Source organism: Ostrea edulis, chromosome 4 (genome assembly GCF_947568905.1).
Source record: "Ostrea edulis chromosome 4, xbOstEdul1.1, whole genome shotgun sequence".
NCBI classification, from domain to species: domain Eukaryota; kingdom Metazoa; phylum Mollusca; class Bivalvia; order Ostreida; family Ostreidae; genus Ostrea; species Ostrea edulis.
In genome coordinates, this window is record NC_079167.1 from 75,081,251 (window position 1) to 75,106,357 (window position 25,107).

At 35.8% G+C, this 25,107-nt stretch overlaps 2 protein-coding genes across 7 annotated transcripts in view; one reads left to right on the forward strand and one right to left on the reverse strand.

Annotated features, from left to right (window-relative positions):
* On the reverse strand, positions 1 to 20,295 carry LOC125669524 (phosphotriesterase-related protein-like). Of its 2 annotated transcripts, XM_048904079.2 has the most exons (9): positions 20,192 to 20,295; positions 19,837 to 19,869; positions 16,476 to 16,635; positions 14,412 to 14,484; positions 14,026 to 14,137; positions 11,169 to 11,321; positions 7,759 to 7,923; positions 3,616 to 3,833; positions 1 to 353 (listed from the first exon to the last, which is right to left on the reverse strand). In XM_048904079.2, exons 2-9 carry the CDS (start codon positions 19,856 to 19,858, stop codon positions 216 to 218), a joined length of 1,041 nt encoding a protein of 346 aa, XP_048760036.1. In that variant the 5' UTR covers positions 19,859 to 19,869; positions 20,192 to 20,295; the 3' UTR covers positions 1 to 215. The 2 variants fall into 2 exon arrangements, with proteins under 2 accessions (XP_048760036.1, XP_056019763.1); XM_056163788.1 differs by lacking the exons at positions 16,476 to 16,635; positions 19,837 to 19,869; positions 20,192 to 20,295 and adding an exon at positions 15,325 to 15,335.
* Positions 20,208 to 25,107, forward strand: part of LOC125669522 (solute carrier family 2, facilitated glucose transporter member 12-like) — a 25,059-nt gene continuing 20,159 nt past the window's right edge. The window contains exons 1-2 of one of the 5 annotated variants that reach the window (XM_048904074.2): positions 20,208 to 20,354; positions 24,495 to 24,571. In XM_048904074.2, the coding sequence (XP_048760031.1) occupies positions 24,544 to 24,571 (28 nt within the window). In that variant the 5' untranslated portion in view covers positions 20,208 to 20,354; positions 24,495 to 24,543. The other 4 variants (XM_056163786.1, XM_048904073.2, XM_048904078.2 and 1 more) reach the window with 4 other exon arrangements.

The window sequence follows — 25,107 nt, forward strand, 5'->3', positions numbered from 1 at the left end:
TAATCTTGAAACAATTTATTGTAAGCATATTTGCAATGGAACAACAAAAAAATTTAAAATAACAGCAATCCATATATAAAATGAGAGTATAGATATGTGTATTCCGGTTAATGAACACTGAAAAGAAAATGCAAAAATCCGCTGCCATAAAATCACATCTGAATCAATCAATACATATAATTTTATCCTCATCACTCAACAACTGCTTATAGCATTTATAATTTCATTGTCAGCCACTTCTTTGGGTTTTCCTTCAGAATTTTATCAAGGGAGGACTGGGAAACCCCTCTGTTTATCAGGTGAGGAATCACATTAATAAGGATGTGAGAGTAGCCATGGCCTCCGTATTTCATCTGTAAAACATTAGATAAAGAAATTACACAAAGTAAACTAACCCTAACCCTAACCCTGACGTATACCGTAAAAGAACAATTGTTAGTGAGGATTTAATTTTAGCATTATTAGTAAGGGTGTTGAGATTACTTAAATTGAATATTCCATACTGGAGGTAATAATCTTCTTGGAATTATAAAGTTGCTAAAATTAGCTCTAGCTAAATTTGTATACCCATTTTTAGGGAAAATTTGCCAAATTTGTGTCTCACTAAAAATTTCACTTGTATGGTATATTATGACTGATAGTGCCTTGATCTGAAGTATTGGATCATGTCTTGTTTACAGGTGCTGATCATTAGATCCGATTCATGTCTCGTTTAATCTGATGATCCGCACCTGTAATTTCAACTCTTCGGATCAAGTTATTATAGTAAAGGAAGTCATGGTGCACCAATCCAGCTGGAATGCAGACTGAAGTTGCATTCCTCCGAGAGGAGGTTGTGACTAAATTTCAAAGCAAAATCTGTATCTGTAACAAAAACAAGGTTTTTCTACTAAATGATACTCGACCTTTAACCTTGAGAAACCATAGACATCCTCCGCTTTGCATAGGGTGTATGTGTCGGTCCTAGCCCCAATGGTGCAATCTGTATCCTGCTTACAAGGTTTTCCTTCTAAATGCTACTACAACCTTGACCTTTGAGAACAAAATGTGAACTCCACCTGGCATAAGGAGTATATGTACCAAGTTTGACTGTCCTAGCCCTAATAGTTCAGCTTGTATTATGTTTACAAGGTTTTCCTCATAACTGGTACTACGACCTTGACTTTTGACATTGAAAAACAATAATTATAGGTATCTTCATGGTGATCAAATGCACCAAGTTGTAAGATTCTGAGCTTATGGTTCATTTTGCATTTTGCCTACAAGTTCTGGACAGACAGATGATGCCATACCATAATACGTCTCATCTTTGACAGGCTTATAAAAATGATGGGCATAAAATACAAGAGTACATGGGCGACATCACTCACCTGAATCACCTTGGCCCAGATACAAAGATTTTCCCTATATATTTGCATGTAAAACTTTGATCCCTATCGTGGCTTGACCTATCCCAGGGGACTATAATTTTTACAAACTTGAATCTTCACTATGTCAGAAAGCTTTCGTGCAAATGTAATGTAAAACATTGATCCCCTATTGTGGCCCCACCTGTCTCCCCAAAGGAGGGGGGGGGGGGGGCATGATTTTGACAAACTTGAATATGCTTTATGTAGGGAAGCTTTCATGTAAATGTAAACTTTTCTGGCCAAGTGGGCTTGAGAAGAGTTTTGAAGATTTTCCCTGTATATTTGTACATATAATTAAAACTTTCATTCCCATTGTGGCCCCATCCTACCGCCTGGGGCCATGCTTTTAACAAATTTGAATATGCACTATGTTAGAAAGCTTTCATGTAAATTTGTACTTTCCTGGCCCAGTGGTTCTTGAGAGGAAGATTTTCCAAGATTTTCCATATATTTGTATGTAAAACTTTGATCTTCTTTTGTGGTCCCATCCTACCCCTGGGGTCATGATTTTAACAAACTTGAATCTGAACTATGTCAGGAAGCTTTCATGTTATTTGCACTTTCCTGGCCCAGTGGTTCTGGAGAGAAAGATTTTTAAAATTCGTTAATGTATTTTCACTATTTTGCTCTTATCTCCGCTTGGAGAAGGGCTTAGCCCTGCATTGGTACACACTTGAATCCCCTTCACCCATAGATGCTTTGTGCCAAGTTTGATTGAAAATGGCCCAGTGGTTCTGGAGAAGAAGATGAAAATGTGAAAAGTTTACGACGGACAACGGACAAGTTTCGATCAAAAAAGCTCACTTGAGCCTTCTGCTCAGGTGAGCTAAAAAGCTTGAATCTACATAATATTTTGCTATATATATATCTCTAAAACTGTTTAACCTGACCCCCATGTAATCTGTTTCACTGAGAATGACAACCCAAATAAGCTGACAACACAACATTTGTCTCCTAAGTCTGTCATATTAGACAAGTTTTCCTGGATTCAATCTTCATGTACATAAACTAGGAAGTTAGTGAAGGTTCAAGGTTGTTCCTTGTGGAAGAACTGTCATTCTTTGATAAAATTTGAGGTCAGGAATAAATGTACTGGTTTAACTATTGCTGCAGATTTATTACTAGCAAGTATTTGCAGCATTAAAACTGCCCTAAAAACAGATGCTTGAGATCAAATTTAAGAGCAATATCTGCATTTGTAACAAAAAAAGTCTGGGAAATTTTTGGACCTACTTTTAGGCCTAAAGTAGGTCACAGTTCATCAATCCAGCTTAAATACAAACTCACTCATGCTTTTTGAAGAAGAAATTGTGACCAAATTTCAACACTGTAGATGCACCCGTTATGGAAAAAAGTCAGTAAAACATGACCTTGAACTGACACACAGATGGACCAATCCAGCTGAAATGCAAACTGCACTTGTATACCTCTTAGAGGAAGCTTGTGACTAAATTTCAGGGCAATATCTGTATCCATGCTGAAAAAAAGTCCAGAAAACTGTTTGACCAACTTTTAGCTCTAAGTAGGTCACCAACAGACAGATTAATCCAGCTGAAATGCATACTGAACTTGTCTTCCTCCGAGAGGAAGTTTGTGACTAAATTTCAGGGCAATATCTGTAAGAGTAACGAAAACAGTTTGGAAACAGTTTGACCTACTATTAGCCAAAAAGTATGTCAAGGGCCAGCTGAAAAGCAAACTCCCTTTTGCGCTTCTTGAAGGAGATATTATGACCAAATTTAAAAGTTGTACATCCCTTGTTACGGAAAAAAGTCCAGAAAACATTACTTTGAACAACTAGCCAGACAGATGAACACACACATGTACAGTGCCACAACATACTGTAAACGTATTATATTTGGCGTGTACGATATTTGGCGGAAATCGTTTTTTCAACAAGTAGCGTAGATTTGATTTAGCGCATTCCTGAATTACTTTAAACATCTAGATTTACGGATGGCATTTAGCGATGTACTTGATTTAGCGGAAGCTGCGTTCCGCCAAAGGCGCTAAATAGAATACACAGCCAAATGTAATACATTTACAGTAATACGTCCCATCTCATGACGGGTGTATAAAAAAAACCATGAAAAACGTGTGTGTCAAGCAACATGGGTACATCTCTTACAGCTACTGAGTTCTAGAGTGTGACAGACAGACAGACAGATGACCAACGCTATGCTTCATAGCTGACACATAAACTTACCAGCCTGTGTTTGGTGTGTATATCATGAGCGATAAGAATTTTGTCCTCGTAGCCTTGTTCTATCAGGAACTTAATCCTCTGAATTCTTTGAGCATCGCTTGGCATGTCCACTTTCAGATTTTGGGTATACATAGAGGTCTCGATGCCAAACAAATCATATTCACAGTAACTGCCAAGTGCAGCGAATTCTGCCAGCTCCTCCTCATCATGAAATGTTCCTATTGATAGAAGCTTCTGATTAAGATCATTTGTTATACTATAAAATGTCCCAGAACAAAAATTCATGGATACTGTTATGACTCATAAATATCACAAGAGTAAAGAAAGTAACACAGTCGATTCCTTATTTTACGTGAAAACTCACTGGGGCGAAATGTTTCGAGTCAAATTGCGTGAATGTGAATTCGGTTGTGGTCTGTTGATTAGGAGTTCTTAAATGTATTTTAACAGAAAAATAAAAGCAAATAATTTTATTTCACGAGTGATGCCTCTTACGAAATAACATGATAACAAGCAAAGCTCGTGTCGCTTTGTGACACGACAAGCTCGCTCCAATGATTACACAATTGAATCCCGTAATTTGCTCTTCATCAGCTGAAAATTGATGGGGACTACCCATAATGCTTCCGAAAAATTTTTGCCGTCACTGCGGAATACTTCATTGCCAACCCCATGATAGATAAAACAAATAAAAATAGTTTGTAAAGTACCATAAATGTTTTAAATTCAAGACAAGCTTTCCAATACCTTTGTACATTTTGTTGTGGATAACATTGCTTGGTTTGAAAGAAAAACAATTGCAGCTAATAATGACCTCACAATGAACTGTTACATCAACAGTGTTATATTTCCCGCATTAAATGAATAGACACATTTTAGAAATGCCCGAAGTCGTGTTGCAAGATCTTATTGGTCTTTGCTCGTCTCAACGGTCACACCGTAAAACACATTAAATTCCTTGTGTATATTTCGGAATCTACAGTAAAAGAGGACAAGGTTTGCATGTTTCATGAACTTACGATTTATTTATTTATCATCCCACAATACAATATAACTGTACGGTCATTTAATCTACATTACATGAGAATACCGACATATTAACATTTTTGATATGTTGTACTCATGTGGTTCTTGGGAAGAAGAACTAAAACAAATTTCATATACAATCCTGTGTGAAACTTTTAACCCCTAACATATTCATTCGATGTGTGAACATATAAACTAAAACTTTAACCCCTAACTTATTCATTTCATGTGTGGACATATAAACTAAAACTTTTAACCCCTAATTTATTCATTTCATGTGTGGACATATAGACTAGCTTGAATCTTATCATACAATGTGTTTCCCTCTAAGAATCTTGCCCTATTTATTACTTATTTTGCCTTAAAAATGGGCATGACCCTTCAATTGAATCCCCTTTACCCAAAGATTCTTTGTGACAAGTTTGATCAAAATTGACTTCGTGATTTTTGAGATGTTGAAAAAGTAAAAAAAATGTGAAAACTTAACAGACAGAATATCAAGATTCATATGCGTTGTTTACAACTGCATTGCATTCATGAGGAAATGGCTATCATTGTAAATGGTACAGATATTGAAGAGAAAAACATTGGAAATGTAGATATTTTCCATTAGGGCTGTTCCATTAAAACATATGAGGTACCCGGGGACGGCAATTAAAAAAAAATCTATGGGTGCTTGTCATTGGTAGAAAATTTCATCTATGGTGGGTACCTACTGCCAGAAAACTGCATCTGTGGGTGGTTGTTTTGATAAAATCTTTTATTTTTTTTTTACTGAAACTGAGAGGAATGCAACAAGAGAAGGGAAGGGTTGAAAGTAGAATGTGAAACAAACGCCGTTTTTTGTCTTCGTTTTATCTCGGTCGATGAGGTTCCGCGATCCGGTTATCGTTTCCGGTTTGACTCTAAAATTATAGCGACCGGAAATTAGGATTATCTCCCTTGTCCAAAATGGAAAACGAAACCTGCTTGTGGTCCATTGAAACGGTTTTTGATTTTTTTCTAGCTGCAATAATGTAGCCCTATCCAATTTTTTTTATTCTGACGTTTTTGGAATGAGGCTACAATTCCATAGGATCTCCGTAATGGTGCAAAATAATTTTATGAATAACCGATAATAAACTCTGTGTATTAGATCTCGTCCCAAATGTTGTTTACACCAAAAGGAGTACCAACTTTGTGCTCGGGCATGTCTAATAAAGGTGTTTTTCATTAATTATAATGCACAGTATGCAAAATTCTTCGTCTGCTCCGCCATGCTTGTTATCACGAAATCTCGTAGGTGGATCTAATGAAAAAGCTAAACATTGACAATCGGCGCGAAAATGTAGTTACTTGAGCCACTTCGACAAAGAAAGGAAAATCATATTGTTGCAGTCTGCTGTTCGGTTTTTAACTTGATATTAAATTCAAACCTTTTCAATACCGACGAAATAGCTTTCGCCTCCATACTTGTCCATTGATGTAAATACTACTTTATATGGCATATGCAAATGACTTGACAATCGGAAGTTGAAAGTATTTGATGGAGAGTGACCCAGATATATTGTCAAGCTCAGATCTTGCACCTATCAGTAATGTTATAGGAGTAAAAGAAGACAGAATAGTGAAGATGTCAAAGAAAAGGAACGAAATAAACTAGAGCAGAAGAAATTGTTAGATAATATTGTTACTAACAATTGCTGAGTTAAAGGTATTGCACACACACTTTCAAAAGCCAACACACACTGGAAGAAAATCTAAGGCAGACTTTTTAGTTGCTGTGGACAAGGAAATCAAAAGTAGAAATATATCTGATACTTCTTTATATGAGACACTGGAAAAACTTTTCCCTCAAAAGTATAGGAAGTCAAAATCGTGACATTGAATTTCAGAGATTTGCAGCTAGTTTTACCTATTATTTTATAGACATGGTTTTGAATTCTAGGCATTTGTTACCGATGTATACACAAGTCAGTGACTTTTTTAAAGCAATATGCAATGGCCTTTCTTGAACAGTCATATTACAATTAAATTTGACAAATGCTTTATCCAATTTTTGAATAGCCATTTTTATAGAATTTGTCTTTGTCAAATTGGCAACTTATTTGGATTGGCATTATCATTTTCAATTTTGTGTCCACCCTGGGTGATTTGGTATGTAAAAAAGTCGGTGATTGTTGTGTAGCATGCCAATTCAAATAATTGACTTAATGTTGGAGTATAAAGTGCCAAAGTTAGAGTTTGGACAATCTATATAGTTTTGGTTGTGCACTGTTTTTTGTATAAAGATTAGAACTGTATTTTGTGTTGATATTTGTTATATATTTTGTGTTGAAGTTTAAAGAATATTTTTCCAATCATTAAAACTTGTTCTACCTGTTCATATTAGTATTTGTCATCTTATGTTGAACTATGACTACAGAATTATAGATTTTAATGGGGTTAGTTACCCAACACCATTACTAGCATAAATTTCACTCATTTAATTTTCTTTAAATTTTGTTTTATACTCATCTACTTTGACCAATGAAGGAAAATTTATATTAATTTCAAGAAATTTCAACCACACATTTTCATTTGAATAATTTCAATAGATATATATTCTATGTTATTTGAATGGTGATGAGACCCAAGATACTCTTCTCTTTACTATCATGCTTGGGAACATCTGAAAATAGACCTCTATTCAGGGGTTATAAATAGTCATTCATACATGTTGAATTTAAAGAAAAAGTGTATTTCATATTTATTTCACTTCTATGGGTGGTGCCGCACTATCTAAAATTGCTTCTGTGAGTGGTCCCTCATTACATTTTTATGCTTCTATGGGTGGTTACCCAAATTTTAAAATGCCTTCCCTGGGTACCTCATATGTTTTAATGGAACAGCCCTTATTTCCAACTATAACGGTATTCTATTTCTGTATTGGGAGAACAGGGAGAAAAGTAAGTACACTATGTTTTTGTAATGGAATGGGCAGATATTTTATTGATGGTTAATAACTGTCTAAATGAGCCATGACAGACATTTTATAGCTGGTTACTAACTGTCTAAATGAAACATGACAGATATTTTATAGTTTGTTACTGACTGTCTAAATGAGACATGACAGATATTTTATAGTTTGTTACTAACTGTCTAAATGAGCCATGACAAGTTTGTCGACATCTCCCCCGGCTTCCTGGTAAATCCGGACAATTTCAAACGGAGCCTTGGAGTTCCTGCCTGGGTGTATCATGACTGGACACTGAAGTTCACTCTGAACACTGGCTGAGGCTTGGATGGCTATCTTCTCACTTTCTGGATCATAAAAAAACACCCCAAAACAGTCAGTTTACAGAATCAATGTAGAACTATATAACAGCTACATGTCAGTGTACAGAATCAACTGTAGAACTATATAACAGCTACATGTCAGTCAGTTTACAGAATCAACTGTAGAACTATATAACAGCTACATGTCAATCAGTGTACAGAATCAACTGTAGAACTATATAACAGCTACATGTCAATCAGTGTACAGAATCAACTGTAGAACTATATAACAGCTACATGTCAGTCAGTGTACAGAATCAACTGTAGAACTATATAACAGCTACATGTCAGTCTACAGAATCAACTGTAGAACTATATAACAGCTACATGTCAGTGTACAGAATCAACTGTAGAACTATATAACAGCTACATGTCAATCAGTGTACAGAATCAACTGTAGAACTATATAACAGCTACATGTCAGTCAGTGTACAGAATCAACTGTAGAACTATATAACAGCTACATGTCAGTGTACAGAATCAACTGTAGAACTATATAACAGCTACATGTCAGTGTACAGAATCAACTGTAGAACTATTTAACAGCTACATGTCAGTCAGTCTACAGAATCAACTGTAGAACTATATAACAGCTACATGTCAGTTTACAGAATCAACTGTAGAACTATATAACAGCTACATGTCAGTCAGTGTACAGAATCAACTGTAGAACTATATAACAGCTACATGTCAGTCAGTGTACAGAATCAACTGTAGAACTATATAACAGCTACATGTCAGTCAGTTTACAGAATCAACTGTAGAACTATATAACAGCTACATGTCAGTCAGTGTACAGAATCAACTGTAGAACTATATAACAGCTACATGTCAGTCAGTGTACAGAATCAACTGTAGAACTATATAACAGCTACATGTCAGTGTACAGAATCAACTGTAGAACTATATAACAGCTACATGTCAATCAGTGTACAGAATCAACTGTAGAACTATATAACAGTTACATGTCAGTCAGTGTACAGAATCAACTGTAGAACTCTATAACAGCTACATGTCAGTGTACAGAATCAACTGTAGAACTATTTAACAGCTACATGTCAGTCAGTGTACAGAATCAACTGTAGAACTATATAACAGTTACATGTCAGTCAGTGTACAGAATCAACTGTAGAACTATATAACAGCTACATGTCAGTGTACAGAATCAACTGTAGAACTATATAACAGCTACATGTCAATCAGTGTACAGAATCAACTGTAGAACTTTATAACAGCTACATGTCAGTGTACAGAATCAACTGTAGAACTATTTAACAGCTACATGTCAGTCAGTTTACAGAATCAACTGTAGAACTATATAACAGCTACATGTCAGTCAGTGTACAGAATCAACTGTAGAACTATATAACAGCTACATGTCAGTCAGTGTACAGAATCAACTGTAGAACTATATAACAGCTACATGTCAGTGTACAGAATCAACTGTAGAACTATATAACAGCTACATGTCAGTTTACAGAATCAACTGTAGAATTATTTAACAGCTACATGTCAATCAGTGTACAGAATCAACTGTAGAATTATTTAACAGCTACATGTCAGTCAGTGTACAGAATCAACTGTAGAACTATATAACAGCTACATGTCAGTCTACAGAATCAACTGTAGAACTATATAACAGCTACATGTCAGTCAGTGTACAGAATCAACTGTAGAACTATATAACAGTTACATGTCAGTCAGTTTACAGAATCAACTGTAGAATTATTTAACAGCTACATGTCAATCAGTGTACAGAATCAACTGTAGAATTATTTAACAGCTACATGTCAGTCAGTGTACAGAATCAACTGTAGAACAATATAACAGCTACATGTCAGTCTACAGAATCAACTGTAGAACTATATAACAGCCACATGTCAGTTTACAGAATCAACTGTAGAACTATATAACAGCTACATGTCAGTCTACAGAATCAACTGTAGAACTATATAACAGCTACATGTCAATCAGTGTACAGAATCAACTGTAGAATTATTTAACAGCTACATGTCAGTGTACAGAATCAACTGTAGAACTATATAACAGTTACATGTCAGTCAGTCTACAGAATCAACTGTAGAACAATATAACAGCTACATGTCAGTCTACAGAATCAACTGTAGAACTATATAACAGCTACATGTCAGTCAGTGTACAGAATCAACTGTAGAACTCTATAACAGCTACATGTCAGTGTACAGAATCAACTGTAGAACTCTATAACAGCTACATGTCAGTCAGTGTACAGAATCAACTGTAGAACTCTATAACAGCTACATGTCAGTCAGTCTACAGAATCAACTGTAGAACTCTATAACAGCTACATGTCAATGCTTTCGCTCCATTATGATCTCTACACCTAGCAGCTGTGTCTCTGAGACTATAGACACAATTGCTTTGTCTGTGACCAAAATTGCCTCTGACAGAATTTTTATAATACTCATTAAGCATCCTCCTTGAATGTTAAAGTCTGAAATATTGTATGGTGATGCACAGCCAGCATAATCACAGTATCATGCAATCCTCCAAATATTTTGTAAGAAAAAAATTGCCAGGCTACATCACCGGGTGATAGCTTACTCCCAAGTGGCCAGCTACACCCCTCACCCCCCCAGTGATAACTTACTCCCAAGTGGCCAGCTACCTCCCCCCCACGGCCGGTGATAACTTACTCCCAAGTGGCCAGCTACACCCCCCCTCCCACACGACCGGTGATAACTTACTCCCAAGTGGCCAGCTACATCCCCCCTCCCCCGGTGATAGCTTACTCCCAAGTGGCCAGCTACCCCCCCCCCACGACCGGTGATAACTTACTCCCAAGTGGCCAGCTACATTCACCCCCAGTGATAACTTACTCCCAAGTGGCCAGCTACATTCACCCCCAGTGATAACTTACTCCCAAGTGGCCAGCTACACCCCCCCACACCCCGGTGATAACTTACTCCCAAGTGGCCAGCTATTCCCCCCTTCCCTCCCACGACCGGTGATAACTTCCTCCCAAGTGGCCAGCTACACCCCCCCACCCCCCGGTGATAACTTACTCCCAAGTGGCCAGCTACCTCCCCCCCACGGCCGGTGATAACTTACTCCCAAGTGGCCAGCTACACACACCCCCCCCTGTGATAACTTACTCCCAAGTGGCCAGCTATATCCCCCCAGTGATAACTTACTCCCAAGCTTCCAAGTGGCCAACTACACCCCCCCCCCACCCCCCGGTGATGACTTACTCCCAAGTGGCCAGCTACATCCGACTTCTCCAATGATGCCACATCTGATGCCCCCGCCCTCTGCTCCGTGGAGAAGGTCGGTCTTCATGACCTCCTCCATTTCTTCTGACGTCATTTTCAGTGTCTCTGGTCGAGATGACTCTACATAAAATCCTGTAAAAACAAAATCCTCTCCAACATTACTTTTTCATTGTGTTCTTTTAACAGACTAAGAATGTATTTCAGAAAATTTCAGGTTATTTGCATGTGTTGTAAATCCAGCACTATTTAGTCAATAAATGTGTATGCATTAAATCAGTATTAGATATCATGTTCCGTTTTTAAATATGTATATTATATCTTAAAATTTATAATTCAGTTTCCATTATCATTGAATATTCTTTGATGAAACTGATATTTTTAAAAAATCACTGCAGTAACTTCAAAGATCAAACTAGAAAGAGTCATAGAATGAGCCTGTTTGTTCAGTTTAGTAGTTTTGTTTGACATATCCTCAATCCCATGGGGATCCAGGTTAGAATATGTCCTCAGTACCCATTGCTTGTTGTAAGAAGTGACTAAATGGGACCCCTAAAGGCACTCTAAATCGTCCCATGGGGATCTGGGTTAGAATATGTCCTCAGTACCCATTGCTTGTTGTAAGAGGCGACTAAATGGGGTGGTCCTTTGGATGAGACAAAAACTGAGGCGGTATAGCACGATAAAGATCCCTCCTTCCTCATAGGCCATAAGTGCCGAGCATAGGCATAAATTTTGCAGCCCTTCACCAGCAATGATGACATAGATCTCCATAAGAGTGAAAGATTCTCAAGTGGAATGTTAAACAATATACGACTAACCCACTACATACTTGACAGGAATAGCTTAGCAAGGCGACCTCAAAATATCTGCTGACCCATTCTTGACTATATATGGTATTAAAGATTTGAGTCGGCAAGTACACAAAAGCTATTTTTCTATTCTGAAAATGTTACAGTTTAAATTCTCCCTCCATATGGTCTCTAAATGAAGAACACGACTAGTTTACTTGAGAACAAGGAAACTAGACACAGATATACCAACAAAATATAGAGCTGAAAGTTGAGTAATGACAAAAAATAATTTTAGCCCAACATCCATATTTTTGTAATCCCCGGTACTTATTCTCATTGATGGTTCCTAATCTAAGTTGATGATGAAATTTCAGTTGACTTGTGTAATTTACATGAATTGGGCTTATTCATGCCGTAGATGCATGCAAGTTGAACTGACTTTGGTAAACCTTAAATACTAATGATTGCACATGTGTAGTGACTATATTTACCTGTGTATTAATGACTACACATGTGTATTGACTATATTTACCTGTGTATTAATGACTGCACATGTGTAGTGACTATATTTACCTATGTATTAAAGACTACACATGTGTAGTGACTATATTTACTTGTGTATTAATGACTACACATGTGTATTGACTATATTTACCTGTGTATTAATGACTGCACATGTGTAGTGACTATATTTACCTATGTATTAAAGACTACACATGTGTAGTGACTATATTTACTTGTGTATTAATGACTACACATGTGTAGTGACTATATTTACCTGTGTATTAATGACTGTACATGTGTAGTGACTATATTTACCTGTGTATTAATGACTGCACACGTGTAGTGGCTATATTTACCTGTGTATTAATGACTGCACACATGTAGTGACTATATTTACCTGTGTACTAATGACTACACACGTGTAGTGACTATATTTACCTGTGTATTAATGACTACACATATGTAGTGACTATATTTACCTGTGTACTAATGACTGTACATGCAGTGACTATATTTACCTGTGTACTAATGACTGTACACGTGTAGTGACTATATTTACCTGTGTACTAATGACTATACATGTGTAGAGACTATATTTACCTGTGTACTAATGACTGTACATGTGTAGTGACTATATTTACCTGTGTATTAATGACTGTACATGTGTATTGACTATATTTACCTGTGTACTAATGACTGCACATGTGTAGTGACTATATTTACCTGTGTATTAATGACTGTACATGTGTATTGACTATATTTACCTGTGTATTAATGACTGTACATGTGTATTGACTATATTTACCTGTGTATTAATGACTGTACACGTGTAGTGACGATATTTACCTGTGTACTAATGACTGTACATGTGTATTGACTACAGTCACCTGTGTACTAATGACTGTACATGTGTAGTGACTATATTTACTTGTGTATTAATGACTACACATGTGTAGTGACTATATTTACCTGTATTAATGACTGCACACATGTAGTGACTATATTTACCTGTGTACTAATGACTGTACATGTGTAGTGACTATATTTACCTGTGTATTAAAGACTACACATGTGTAGTGACTATATTTACCTGTGTACTAATGATTGCACATGTGTAGTGACTATATTTACCTGTGTACTAATGACTACACCTGTGTAGTGACTATATTTACCTGTGTATTAATGACTGTACACGTGTAGTGACTACAGTCACCTGTGTACTAATGACTACACATGTGTAGTGACTATATTTACCTGTGTACTAATGACTGTACACGTGTAGTGACTATATTTACCTGTGTATTAATGATTGCACCTGTGTAGTGACTATATTTACCTGTGTATTAATGACTGTACACGTGTAGTGACTATATTTATCTGTGTATTAATGATCGCACCTGTGTAGTGACTATATTTACCTGTGTATTAATGACTGTACACGTGTAGTGACTATATTTATCTGTGTATTAATAACTACACATGTGTAGTGACTATATTTACCTGTGTACTAATGACTGTACATGTGTAGTGACTATATTTACCTGTTCCTGCTATTATATTAACTCCCGTTTCCTTCGCGATATACTGGTAGAATTTGATGTCTCGTTTAATTCCCAATGTTGTGTTCTCCACAACAGTCCCGCCTCCATTTTTCTACAAGTTTAAACAAAGGGACATAACTATTCATATAAATTGAGTAGCCATATACTGCAATCTCCAATTCTCAACATTTTTGCTGTGGATCAAGACCACTAAAATCAAGAGAAGAAAAATAATTTAAGGTATTGGTAATTGTTCACAAATTTACGTACCAACGTTGAACAATAGTATGCTTCGACAAAACCAAAAATTTGATGACCTTGAAAATTTGGAAAACAAAGAAATGCATCATTTTTTGACGAATAATTAATTATTGGTGCAGACAAACCTTGTAAAAATCCATTTCCCCCACAACAGCAGCATTTTCTCCTTCTATGCTCAAGTTGTCCCTGTTTGAGTACCTGGGGAAAATTTGTAAAGCAATAAGATATGCATCATCTGATGCTACAAAACACTGAAAATATTCCAATTACATCATCAAACTTAACATAACTCTAATAAGCCATACTGATACTGAGAATTGTCTTGTGAATGAAGCTGTGATTGATAAATGATCACATTTCTAATGTTTTGAAGCTATGATTGATAAATGATTACATTTCTAATGTTTTGAAGCTATGATTGATAAATGATTACATTTCTAATGTTTTGAAGCTATGATTGTTAAATGATTACATTTCTAATGTTTTGAAGCTATGATTGATAAATGATCACATTTCTAATGTTTTGAAGCTATGATTGATAAATGATTACATTTCTAATGTTTTGAAGCTATGATTGTTAAATGATTACATTTCTAATGTTTTGAAGCTATGATTGATAAATGATCACATTTCTAATGTTTTGAAGCTATGATTGTTAAATGATTACATTTCTAATGTTTTGAAGCTATGATTGATAAATGATCACATTTCTAATGTTTTGAAGCTATGATTGATAAATGATTACATTTCTAATGTTTTGAAGCTATGATTGTTAAATGATTACATTTCTAATGTTTTGAAGCTATGATTGATAAATGATCACATTTCTAATGTTTTGAAGCTATGATTGATGAATGATTACATTTCTAATGTTTTGAAGTTGTGATTGATAAATGATTACATTTCTAATGTTTTTGCCTTTGATATCTTTACCAATTGCAATGAGAGCCAATTCCTCATAAATGTGAACAACTTGCACATGAATCTCGATAAATATAGTACATGTATGTGTATGTATGTAATGCTACTGACACTTACGGATACTGTCGGATGTATCTAATACTACTGACACTTACGGATACTGTCTGATGTATCTAATACTACTGACACTTACGGATCCTGTCGGATGTATGTAATATTACTGATACTTACAGATACTGTCGGATGTATCTAATGTTACTGACACTTATGGATACTGTCGGATGTATCTAATGTTACTGACACTTACAGATACTGTCGGATGTATCTAATGTTACTGACACTTATGGATACTGTCGGATGTATCTAATGTTACTGATACTTACAGATAGTCGGATGTATGTAATATTACTGATACTTACAGATACTGTCGGATGTACCTAATGCTACTGACACTTATGGATACTGTCGGCTGTATCTAATGTTACTGACACAGATACTGTCGGATGTATCTAATGTTACTGACACGTACGGATACTGTCGGATGTATGCAATGTTACTGATACTTACAGATACTGTCGGATGTATCTAATACTACTGACACAGATACTGTCGGATGTATCTAATACTACTGACACTTATGGATACTGTCGGATGTATCTAATACTACTGACACTTACGGATCCTGTCGGATGTATGTAATATTACTGATACTTACAGATACTGTCGGATGTATCTAATACTACTGACACTTACGGATACTGTCGGATGTATCTAATACTACTGACACTTACGGATACTGTCGGATGTATCTAATGTTACTGACACTTATGGATACTGTCGGATGTATCTAATGTTACTGACACTTATGGATACTGTGTATCTAATACTACTGACACTTATGGATACTGTCGGATGTATCTAATACTACTGACACTTATGGATACTGTCGGATGTATGTAATGTTACTGATACTTACAGATACTGTCGGATGTATCTAATGTTACTGACACGGATACTGTCGGATGTATCTAATACTACTGACACGTACGGATACTGTCGGATGTATGCAATGTTACTGATACTTACAGATACTGTCGGATGTATCTAATACTACTGACACAGATACTGTCGGATGTATCTAATACTACTGACACTTATGGATACTGTTGGATGTATCTAATACTACTGACACAGATACTGTCGGATGTACCTAATGCTACTGACACTTACGGATACTGTCGAATGTATGTAATGTTACTGACACTTACGGATACTGTCGGATGTACCACAAGGTGTCTAATGCTACTGGAGCCTCTTCCAGATACTTGTACTTTGGATCAATAGGAACACCAAGTGGACGAGAATCTATAGATAGATGTTCATGGGTCAAGGTCACACCCAAGGTTGCAGGGTCTACAGCACCAAGAACTGTTCAAACAAAAATCAGGAAAGTCAATATTCATTATTCTCCAAATGATCTATATAGAACTTTTCTAATAAAAATGCAATGCAAAGAATTAAATATATCGTGGACTCTATTTGTCAATTGAAATAGACATCTGTGCTGTTCTTTAAAATTTAAAAGTATTTTGTGAAAAAATTATGAAGCAAGGCGTTTGTTATTTAATGATGTAGAAATGGAATTCCAACATCACAAAAATGTTGTAAATTTGCCTCCATTTTTGGTATTTTGACGTAAAATTGCTATCCTCCATAGATTTTTTCCTCAAGAAACCACTGAGTGGATCAAGGTTTGGACAAACTCTATATCTATACCACATATCAATCTTTCCAGTACTCATGATGTGTGATAGTAAAATTTTGTTTGTCCAAAGCTGCACTCCACATTTCCTGAAAGAACAACATTCAATAAAAGAAAGCATTTTTAATAACTTTTGGGTAAATTGAGAAATTGCATGCAATAAACTCCAAATGTTTGTGAATATTATAGACAAATTATGTGAAATTTTGCTTATTGTACTTACTTCATTTGTACTGAATATATATGTACATTATGAAATAAAAGAACGTCAATAGTCTTTCTTTTATGCTTTGAAACTTTCAGTTTCACAATAAAAGTGCAAATACAAAATTTTATGAAACATGGAAAAAATAAAGATACTAGTAAAATTAAAAAAACATAATGAAACAAGCTAAATATTCTGCACAGTGCTCCTATTGTGAATAACATGTTGCAATTATCATCTGATATTTAGGATGGTCCATAATAAAAGCATGTTGTAATCATTATCTGATTATATCGGATTGTCCACAAGCCTTGCTCCCAACATGTCAAATTATGTTATCAATGATAGGTGAAGAATACAAACAGTTATCAATCTCATATCTCCTATAAGGAATACAATACAGAGAGATGGGCAAACACAGACCCCCAATCTAATTAAAATCAGATCCTAAGATACACTCACAATCGATACAATAGGATCTGACATAGCCCCATAGGGAGTCACGTCAGCATGACCTTTTGCTTGGAATATACACGAGACCTATCAGCCAGTCAGATTGTGCCATACAGACAATGATGGCTATTTAGGCGGTTCCTGACAATTTGTAAACAGGCTGCATTTCATAGGTGATGTGCTGATTGGCTAACATAAAGTTCACATGAACATGACCCATAGTCAGGTTATGTCAGATCTTCTTACATAAAGTTTGTGGTGCGGGTCTAAGAAGTTTTATTTTAATTGGATTGCACAGACCCCTGGATATACTCTGGGTGGGATCATGTACCTAGGAGGAGTAAGTATCCCGTCAACTGGTCACACCTGCCGTGAGCCCTATATCTTCATCAGGTAAACGGAGTAATCTGTAGCCAAAATAAGCGTGCCAAGAACTACCTAACAATTGGCATGAAACATGTCAGACAGCATTTCACCTAAAAATAGGTTGTATTGGCAATCTAGATCATTATAACGACCATACAATTTGTGAAGTGCTGACTTTGAATGAGACTGTTGAAACCCCTGTAACATCAACTTGTTTGTCAGTAGCCTGCCTCGATTTAAAAACTGATCTAATGTAGAATAAGCTTTTGCATATCAAATCAGTTGATACACAAAACTGACACAATACAAAACACATTGAATATTAAGTTTTAGATGTATTGTGCACAATAAAAATTGAGAGAAAATGCCAAAAATACAAATTCATTTTCGTAATTTCTAAAGGTATACACTGTATACTGACAAAAAAAAAAGTGAAAAATTTAAACGTATGGGTATCATGTTTTCATGGTCAGGGTCCTTTTATAAAGCAAAACTTCTAGAGGAATACCCCCTGCATCTACCATTTTCAATATTTAATTTGAAGAAATGCACATTTTAGCATTATTCGAGTTCCCCGACCTTGTGTTTGTTTCTTCAATTGCCAGTTATTTAGAAACTCTTGCCTCACTGCTCCATTATTGGATTTTATTAAGTTTTAAATTTATTTCAACTGGATTTGAACAGATTTAATCCACACAACTCAGAATTTTTCCAAAACCACAGTTGAGCTATGATATCTTTAACATTTATATCTTGAATACCATGGACATAATTACATGTCAAAGTGAGTTGGAAGTCCCATGAACTACATTTTCTTTATGTATTTTAACCTCAATATCGCGGACCCTCAGATATCTTGAAGTTTTTTATCTGCCCCCTTCCAGTTTGAGATAACAAGGTTTGACTCTACTTCTATAGATCCCAACTAATAGCTTTTTTTCATGGTGAGAAGTTTGGTTGTTTTTTGGGTTTTTTTTTTAGATGTGGCATGTATATGCTTCCCTACATAGTGTTAAGGTAAAATTTAAATTTTCTGTATCTAGTTGAAACCAGTAATTATAATCATTGCTCTAACAGAATGTTCCCAATACGCAACTTCCGAGATATCAGCTCTTCTGTGATGGAGGTGCATTAAGTGTTCTGTTGAACGCTTGGGTGGGTACAAGATGTATACATATACTATAGACTAGCTATGTAAATACAGATAAAAGTAATGAAAGAGTAAATTTTGTTTATATCAGCCGTTGGTATACATTAAACTGACCATATCAAGATGAATATTTGTTTGAATTAGGCCATTAAATTAAATATGAAATTATTTTTTATTTCCTACTCTGCACGAGTGTAATTTCAATCAAAGAAAAATGGTGCTTATCGATTTTTGTTTGAGCTAATTTATTATTAAATACTAATAAACTTACTAATATTGTGTGTCCCTGCAGATTGGGTGGTTGCACGATGTCTGATAATCGGCCTTAAGGCAATATACGACGGCAGCGATAAGCATTTGTACCCACCGTGCGTGAACGATAGTATGTTTTGCGTCTCACTGTGCGTAAGAGTTCCACAAAGGGAAAGAACTATTGGGCAACTTGGAAATTGTGTATTGAATCAGATACGACTGAAAAATTTGTAACCTTGAACCCTAAGGACTCAATCTAATTAAAATTAGATCCTATGATCTGCTCATCTGCTACACTAGTATCGATAGTAGATGAGCGGATCATTAGGATCTAATTTTAATTAGATTGCCTAAGGACTTTACGGTGTAACAACTAATGTTTCACATGCATGTCGGGAGCAAGACTCAGTATTTAGATTGTAAAAATACTATGTATTTTACCAGTCTGAACTTTTTCCGTCATTACTGAAATCCCTGCAAAATAAAACGAACAATCTACTCTAGTCAAGTGTAGATAATTGTCACCAGAAGCTAAAATGTGAAATAACATTAGTAGAACATTTGTCAAATACGCGTGGATTGGAAATTTGTGATTTGGGTTTTAAATAATAGGCCTATTAGGCTATACTATATAGCTGATTGTGGATAACGCGTAAAACACATATTATGTTTTCTTTAGAATTTGGCTATAAACGTAGACTAGTATTGTCCATTGTGGTGAACAAGTAACACACGTGTCATATGTACGAGACTGAAGCCTAAGAAATCGAATCAGAAACACAATATTGATTATCACCTTTACAAAAAAATCACAATTGTTGTCGCGTTGCAGGATTTCTTCAAGAATGTTTGGGGAGCAGTCTGAAAATGGCTCGCTCTAATTTACGTTCGGGATCTCTTTGATGTTATCAGAAATGGAAAGTAGAGGTTACCATTCGGAACTGTTAACGTTTGATTAGGTAGGTGGGTTTTTTCCCCCCCAGTTATTTTACAAGTGAAAATTGTATGAAGAAAAATAAAGTCGGCATTCAGTAATCAATCCAGCATTACATAAAATTGTGGCGTAAAACTGAGAGACCCTGATTTCCGTCACAGGAGTTCAGGCCGGGTATATAGCCGGGTACTTGACCCCCGCCCCCACCTGATGTCCCTCCGTGAGGTTGTTCGACTTTCGTTTTCTTGAAGACTTGTTAACTATGAACGTTACATTTGCAAAATTACCGTTAGGATATTCACTCTGGGAACAGTCGTTTGCTAGTTTCGTTGTATGTTGATTTGAGTAATTATCTGTAATAGCTATGATCTTTCTGATTTTAATTGTATATGGGCCTAATGGTACATCAGATTTTATAATAAACCATGATTAGGAGTAACAGAGATGTGGAAAACCTTTTTTAAGAGCTATGTATTCAGACTGAGGCAAAGTAAGCCGAAGAACTAAAATACGTCACAAAATACAAATAAAACTATTGTTTGAAATATATAACTCGATTGATCATTCTCCATTTCCATCTCTTTCTCGAATCGTCTCTTTCCGTTGAGAAATTTTATCAGATTCTAGTTTGCATACGCACTATGGGATATATAGTTATTTTCAGAAATTGTAATACGAACTCGGCTAAATGTGGAGAATCAAATTCTCTATAAAGAAGTGCATGGACAGATACATGCATGCATGCAGGCCTGTTCACTTCTTAAAAAAGAGAATGCCTTGACAAAGTTGGATTTTTAACCTTTCATATGTGATACTACTTCTTCCTTCACTGTGTGTGAAATGTGATACTACTTCTTCCTTCACTGTGTGTGAAATTAACTCTAATATTTGTTGTGTATTGTCCCTTGTTTACAATCCCTTTACCTCATTATAAGATATATAGGAACTCCGACAGTAGTAGACACCATCTGAATGATAATAGATTGTTATTAATATGTAATGTTGGTAATACTGTAATTACTAGTCTATTGTTTTAAAAATGTAAATCCCCCCCCCCCCCCTCCCCCAGCCCTTAATTGGTGAATAATTATTCGATATAGAGCTGAGGACAATTCTGTTTAATTAAGGCATGTATGTCTCAAAATTCAGCCTCACCAACGATCGTACTAACAGATTGATTCATTGTTATTATTTATTGGTCATGGACTGCCGGTTTGCTTCAGCATCATTTTTAGTCCCTGCATTTACTCAGTAAGTTTGTACTGTGCAGTAACACTCTGATTTTCCCATCTTCTCATCTATAAGATGATTTCCATGGTAATTAAGTCATATAAATATTTGTAAGTCCAGCTATGGATCCAGATGGCAAACCTGAGGGGTTTTAAAGCCGGAAGGGCAAAAGTAGGAGGGTGCCCACTCCAGATATGGAGTTCATGGGCCCTCCTCCCAGACTTTTATAGATTATTCTGATGATACTTCAGGATTTGTCATACTAAAGGCCTGAATGAAAATTTACATACCAGTAATACATTAAACAGATTTCACATCCTATAGCCTTCTATTTATGTATCGTGAATACGGTACTCGGAAATTTCTGCATACATTAAACATATGACATTCAGTGAGTTCTGTACAAGGTCAGTCAAATTGGATTTTAAAATCTGCCTTTGTTTATTGCACACAATGGGCAATTATCTTTGAAGTATCAGTGAATTTTAACTGCTTTGACATTTCACAGACAAATTGGAGACACATACTATAATTTCAAGACAATAGAACTAAACTTTTTATATAACTTTGATGTTAGAAGAAATTTTTGCAAATATATTTTGCATGTGAAACAGAACTTAAAAAGAAAATAATGTAAAGTATATGTCCATGGTCCTCCACCCTAGGGTTCATTACAAAAGGCCAGAGGTTTGAACTAACTCTCTCTCTCTCTCTCTCTCTCTCTCTCTCTCTCTCATAGATTTAATTCAGGATTGCAAATAAGTTTTTAGCTCTTATGAGCCTAATTCAAAATTCGTCCGTTCTCTGTCGTCGGTGTCGCCGTAAACTTTTCACATTTCCATTGTTCTCCAGAACCACTGCGTTTATTTCAACCAAACTTGCCACAAAGCATCCTTGGTGCAGGGCTTTTCAGTTTGTTCAAATGAAGGCCCATGCCCCTTTCAAAGGGGAGATAATCTCAAAAATAGGATGGAGTGATTTAAAATTCTTCTCTGATTAAAGAACCACTGGGCCAGAAGAGCTGAAATTTACATGAAAGCTTCCTGACATAGTGCAGATTCAAGTTTGTTCAAATCATGGTTCCCAGGAGTAGGTTGGGGCCACAATAGGGAATCAAAGTTTTACATGGGAATAAATAGGGAAAATCTTTTAAAATCTTCTTCTCAAGAACCAATGGGCCAGAAGAGCTGAAATTTACATGAAAGCTTCCTGACATAGTGCAGATTCAAGTTTCTTCAAATCATGGCTCCCAGGGGTAGGTTAGGGCCACAATAGGGGATTAAAGTTTTACATGGGAATAAATAGGGAAAATTTTAAATCTTCTTCTGAAGAACCAATGGGCCAGAAGAGCTGAGATTTACATGAAAGCTTCCTGACATAGTGCAGATTGAAGTTTGTAAAAATCATCACCCCCAGGGGTAGGTTGGGGCCACAATAGGGACCAAGTTTTACATGCAAATATATATGGAAAATCTTTAGATAAGGGCCAAGGTGACACAGGTGAGCGATGTGGCCCATGGGCCTCTAGTTGATTTTGGAATACAAGAACGTGTACATCACAGATCTGTGTGTTACAAGCCAGGTTATGGTGAATGAAGTGTCTGCCTTTTGAAAGTGATTAAATCTGTGTAGTTAAGTAAATAGAAGTGTTAGCAGACTGCAACTTACTAACTAAATCTTATTGAAAGTTGTGTGTCTGGGAAAAGTATGTACATTATCAGATTATGGTTTAAATATGGTTGTAGACCTGTTGTTTTAACCACTAAAATTTATATGAAAGACAAATGACATTTAGAATTTAATAGCAAAAACAGGCAATCAGTGGTAATAAAATTATTAAACAAAGAATTCAATTAGTTAAATGATAAATAAATTATTAAATAAAAAAACTACACACTGCACTGACAGACATCAAACAAGTAACACATCAGGTAGTAATCATTTGTCTGATATATGTGCATTTGGAATATTTGTACTTGTCAGAAGATTTATAGAATCACTTTATCAGATTTTTTTTTTTACAACATAACACTCATTTTACCTAATGAAATCTACTTGTCCTTTGTCACGAATATGTACCTTCTTTATTGGACAGAACAAGCAGGAAGTAATGACAAAAAATTAAGGTGCATCTCTTCATTGGTTAAACAACATATAGAATGATTGAGTCCCAAAAGCATTGAATTTAAGATTTATTGATTTTACTGTGATTTATGCAATTTTCAACACCAAGTAAACACACGTCCAGTCACATGCGAGATAAAGTTGATATATATAGAATACCCAACATTAACATGATACCTAAGTCCTCTGATGAACCTATGGAACGATTTAGAAGATTTTATCTCGCCCATTGCCATTCTTGTGGAAAGTCTAAAGGAACTAGAGTCTCCTGTTGCCTGAGGTTTGCATCTGGAGAGAGAAAGAAAGTTAAGGTTTGCTTCTGGAGTTAATATAGCTTGGAGAGAGAGAAAGAGAGAGAGAGAGAGAGAGAGCGTTAAGGTTGCTTTTGGAATTAATATAGCTTGGATAGAAAGAGAGCTGGAATGTTAAGATATAGCTTAGAGAGAGAGAGATATGGAATGTTGAGATATATCTTGGAGAGATAGAGATGGCCAGCGCTGTGTATGTCACATCCACTACATCAGTCGTGTCTAAGTAGATATATTCTATCAATAGAAGGTGGACAATGCAGTGTGTTTTGTCATGAATCTCATTTTATCTGTAGGCCTAAAACTATTGATATGAAACTTGTGATTTGGAATGTATTAAGCCTCTGTACAGAAATGAGAATGGTCCTCCCAGCTTGGACATCTATTGTTGGTTTTACTGTGACAATGGAACAACCCTGACAGTTTGTGTTATTGGACTAATTTGGAAATATTGATACATGACCAGGTAATTGTTCATTGCTGCATCTCTGGTTTTTTTGCAGAATGAACAAGAAATATGTGCCTTGAAAACTTCCATCTGCACAGATCACCATGGCAGCTGACTTGCTGGAAGAAGAAGGTAAGGAAAGTTTTATGAATTGGTTTTTTTTTTTATATAGTTTTATAAATAAGACAGCCTCTCTAACCTTTTTTTTTTTACTTGAGCAATATGATACGTTTTTGTATGTTCTCAGTATTGAACAGTGTTTATTTGCACCTTGTTTAGAATTGTAAGAGGCCCAGTTAGGAGGGTGAATCCCGAGCTGGTGCATTAGAAGGCAGAGTGTTGCGTTTTTAGATTTCTGACGGGGAGAATTTACTTAGAGCATTATTGTGGTTAATTAAAGTAAATTGTATCATAATAGAATATTATCAAAACTTAAAGGTTAAGTACAGTGATTTTCTAAAACTTGAGTTTTATACATAAAAATGTCTGTTGGTCACTTACGATTTAATTTCCATGGCCATTTTGCCTAAAATCACTGGGTACGATTAAACATTAAATATAGAAATTTCAAAAACTTAATGAGAGCAGTTTTCAAGAAGAACTAAACACTATTGACTGGAGTCCCATATATGAAATGGTGGATATTGATACTATGTGGCAATTCTTTT

Coding starts and splice junctions, on each gene's coding strand:
- LOC125669524 (XM_048904079.2), bottom strand. CDS start 19,858: ATGACGGAAAAAGTTCAGACTG. Junction 14,138..14,411: donor GGGAAATGGATTTTTACAAG/GTTTGTCTGCAC, acceptor TTAAACTTGTAG/AAAAATGGAGGCGGGACTGT. Junction 11,322..14,025: donor TAATATAATAGCAGGAACAG/GTAAATATAGTC, acceptor TTGTTTTTACAG/GATTTTATGTAGAGTCATCT.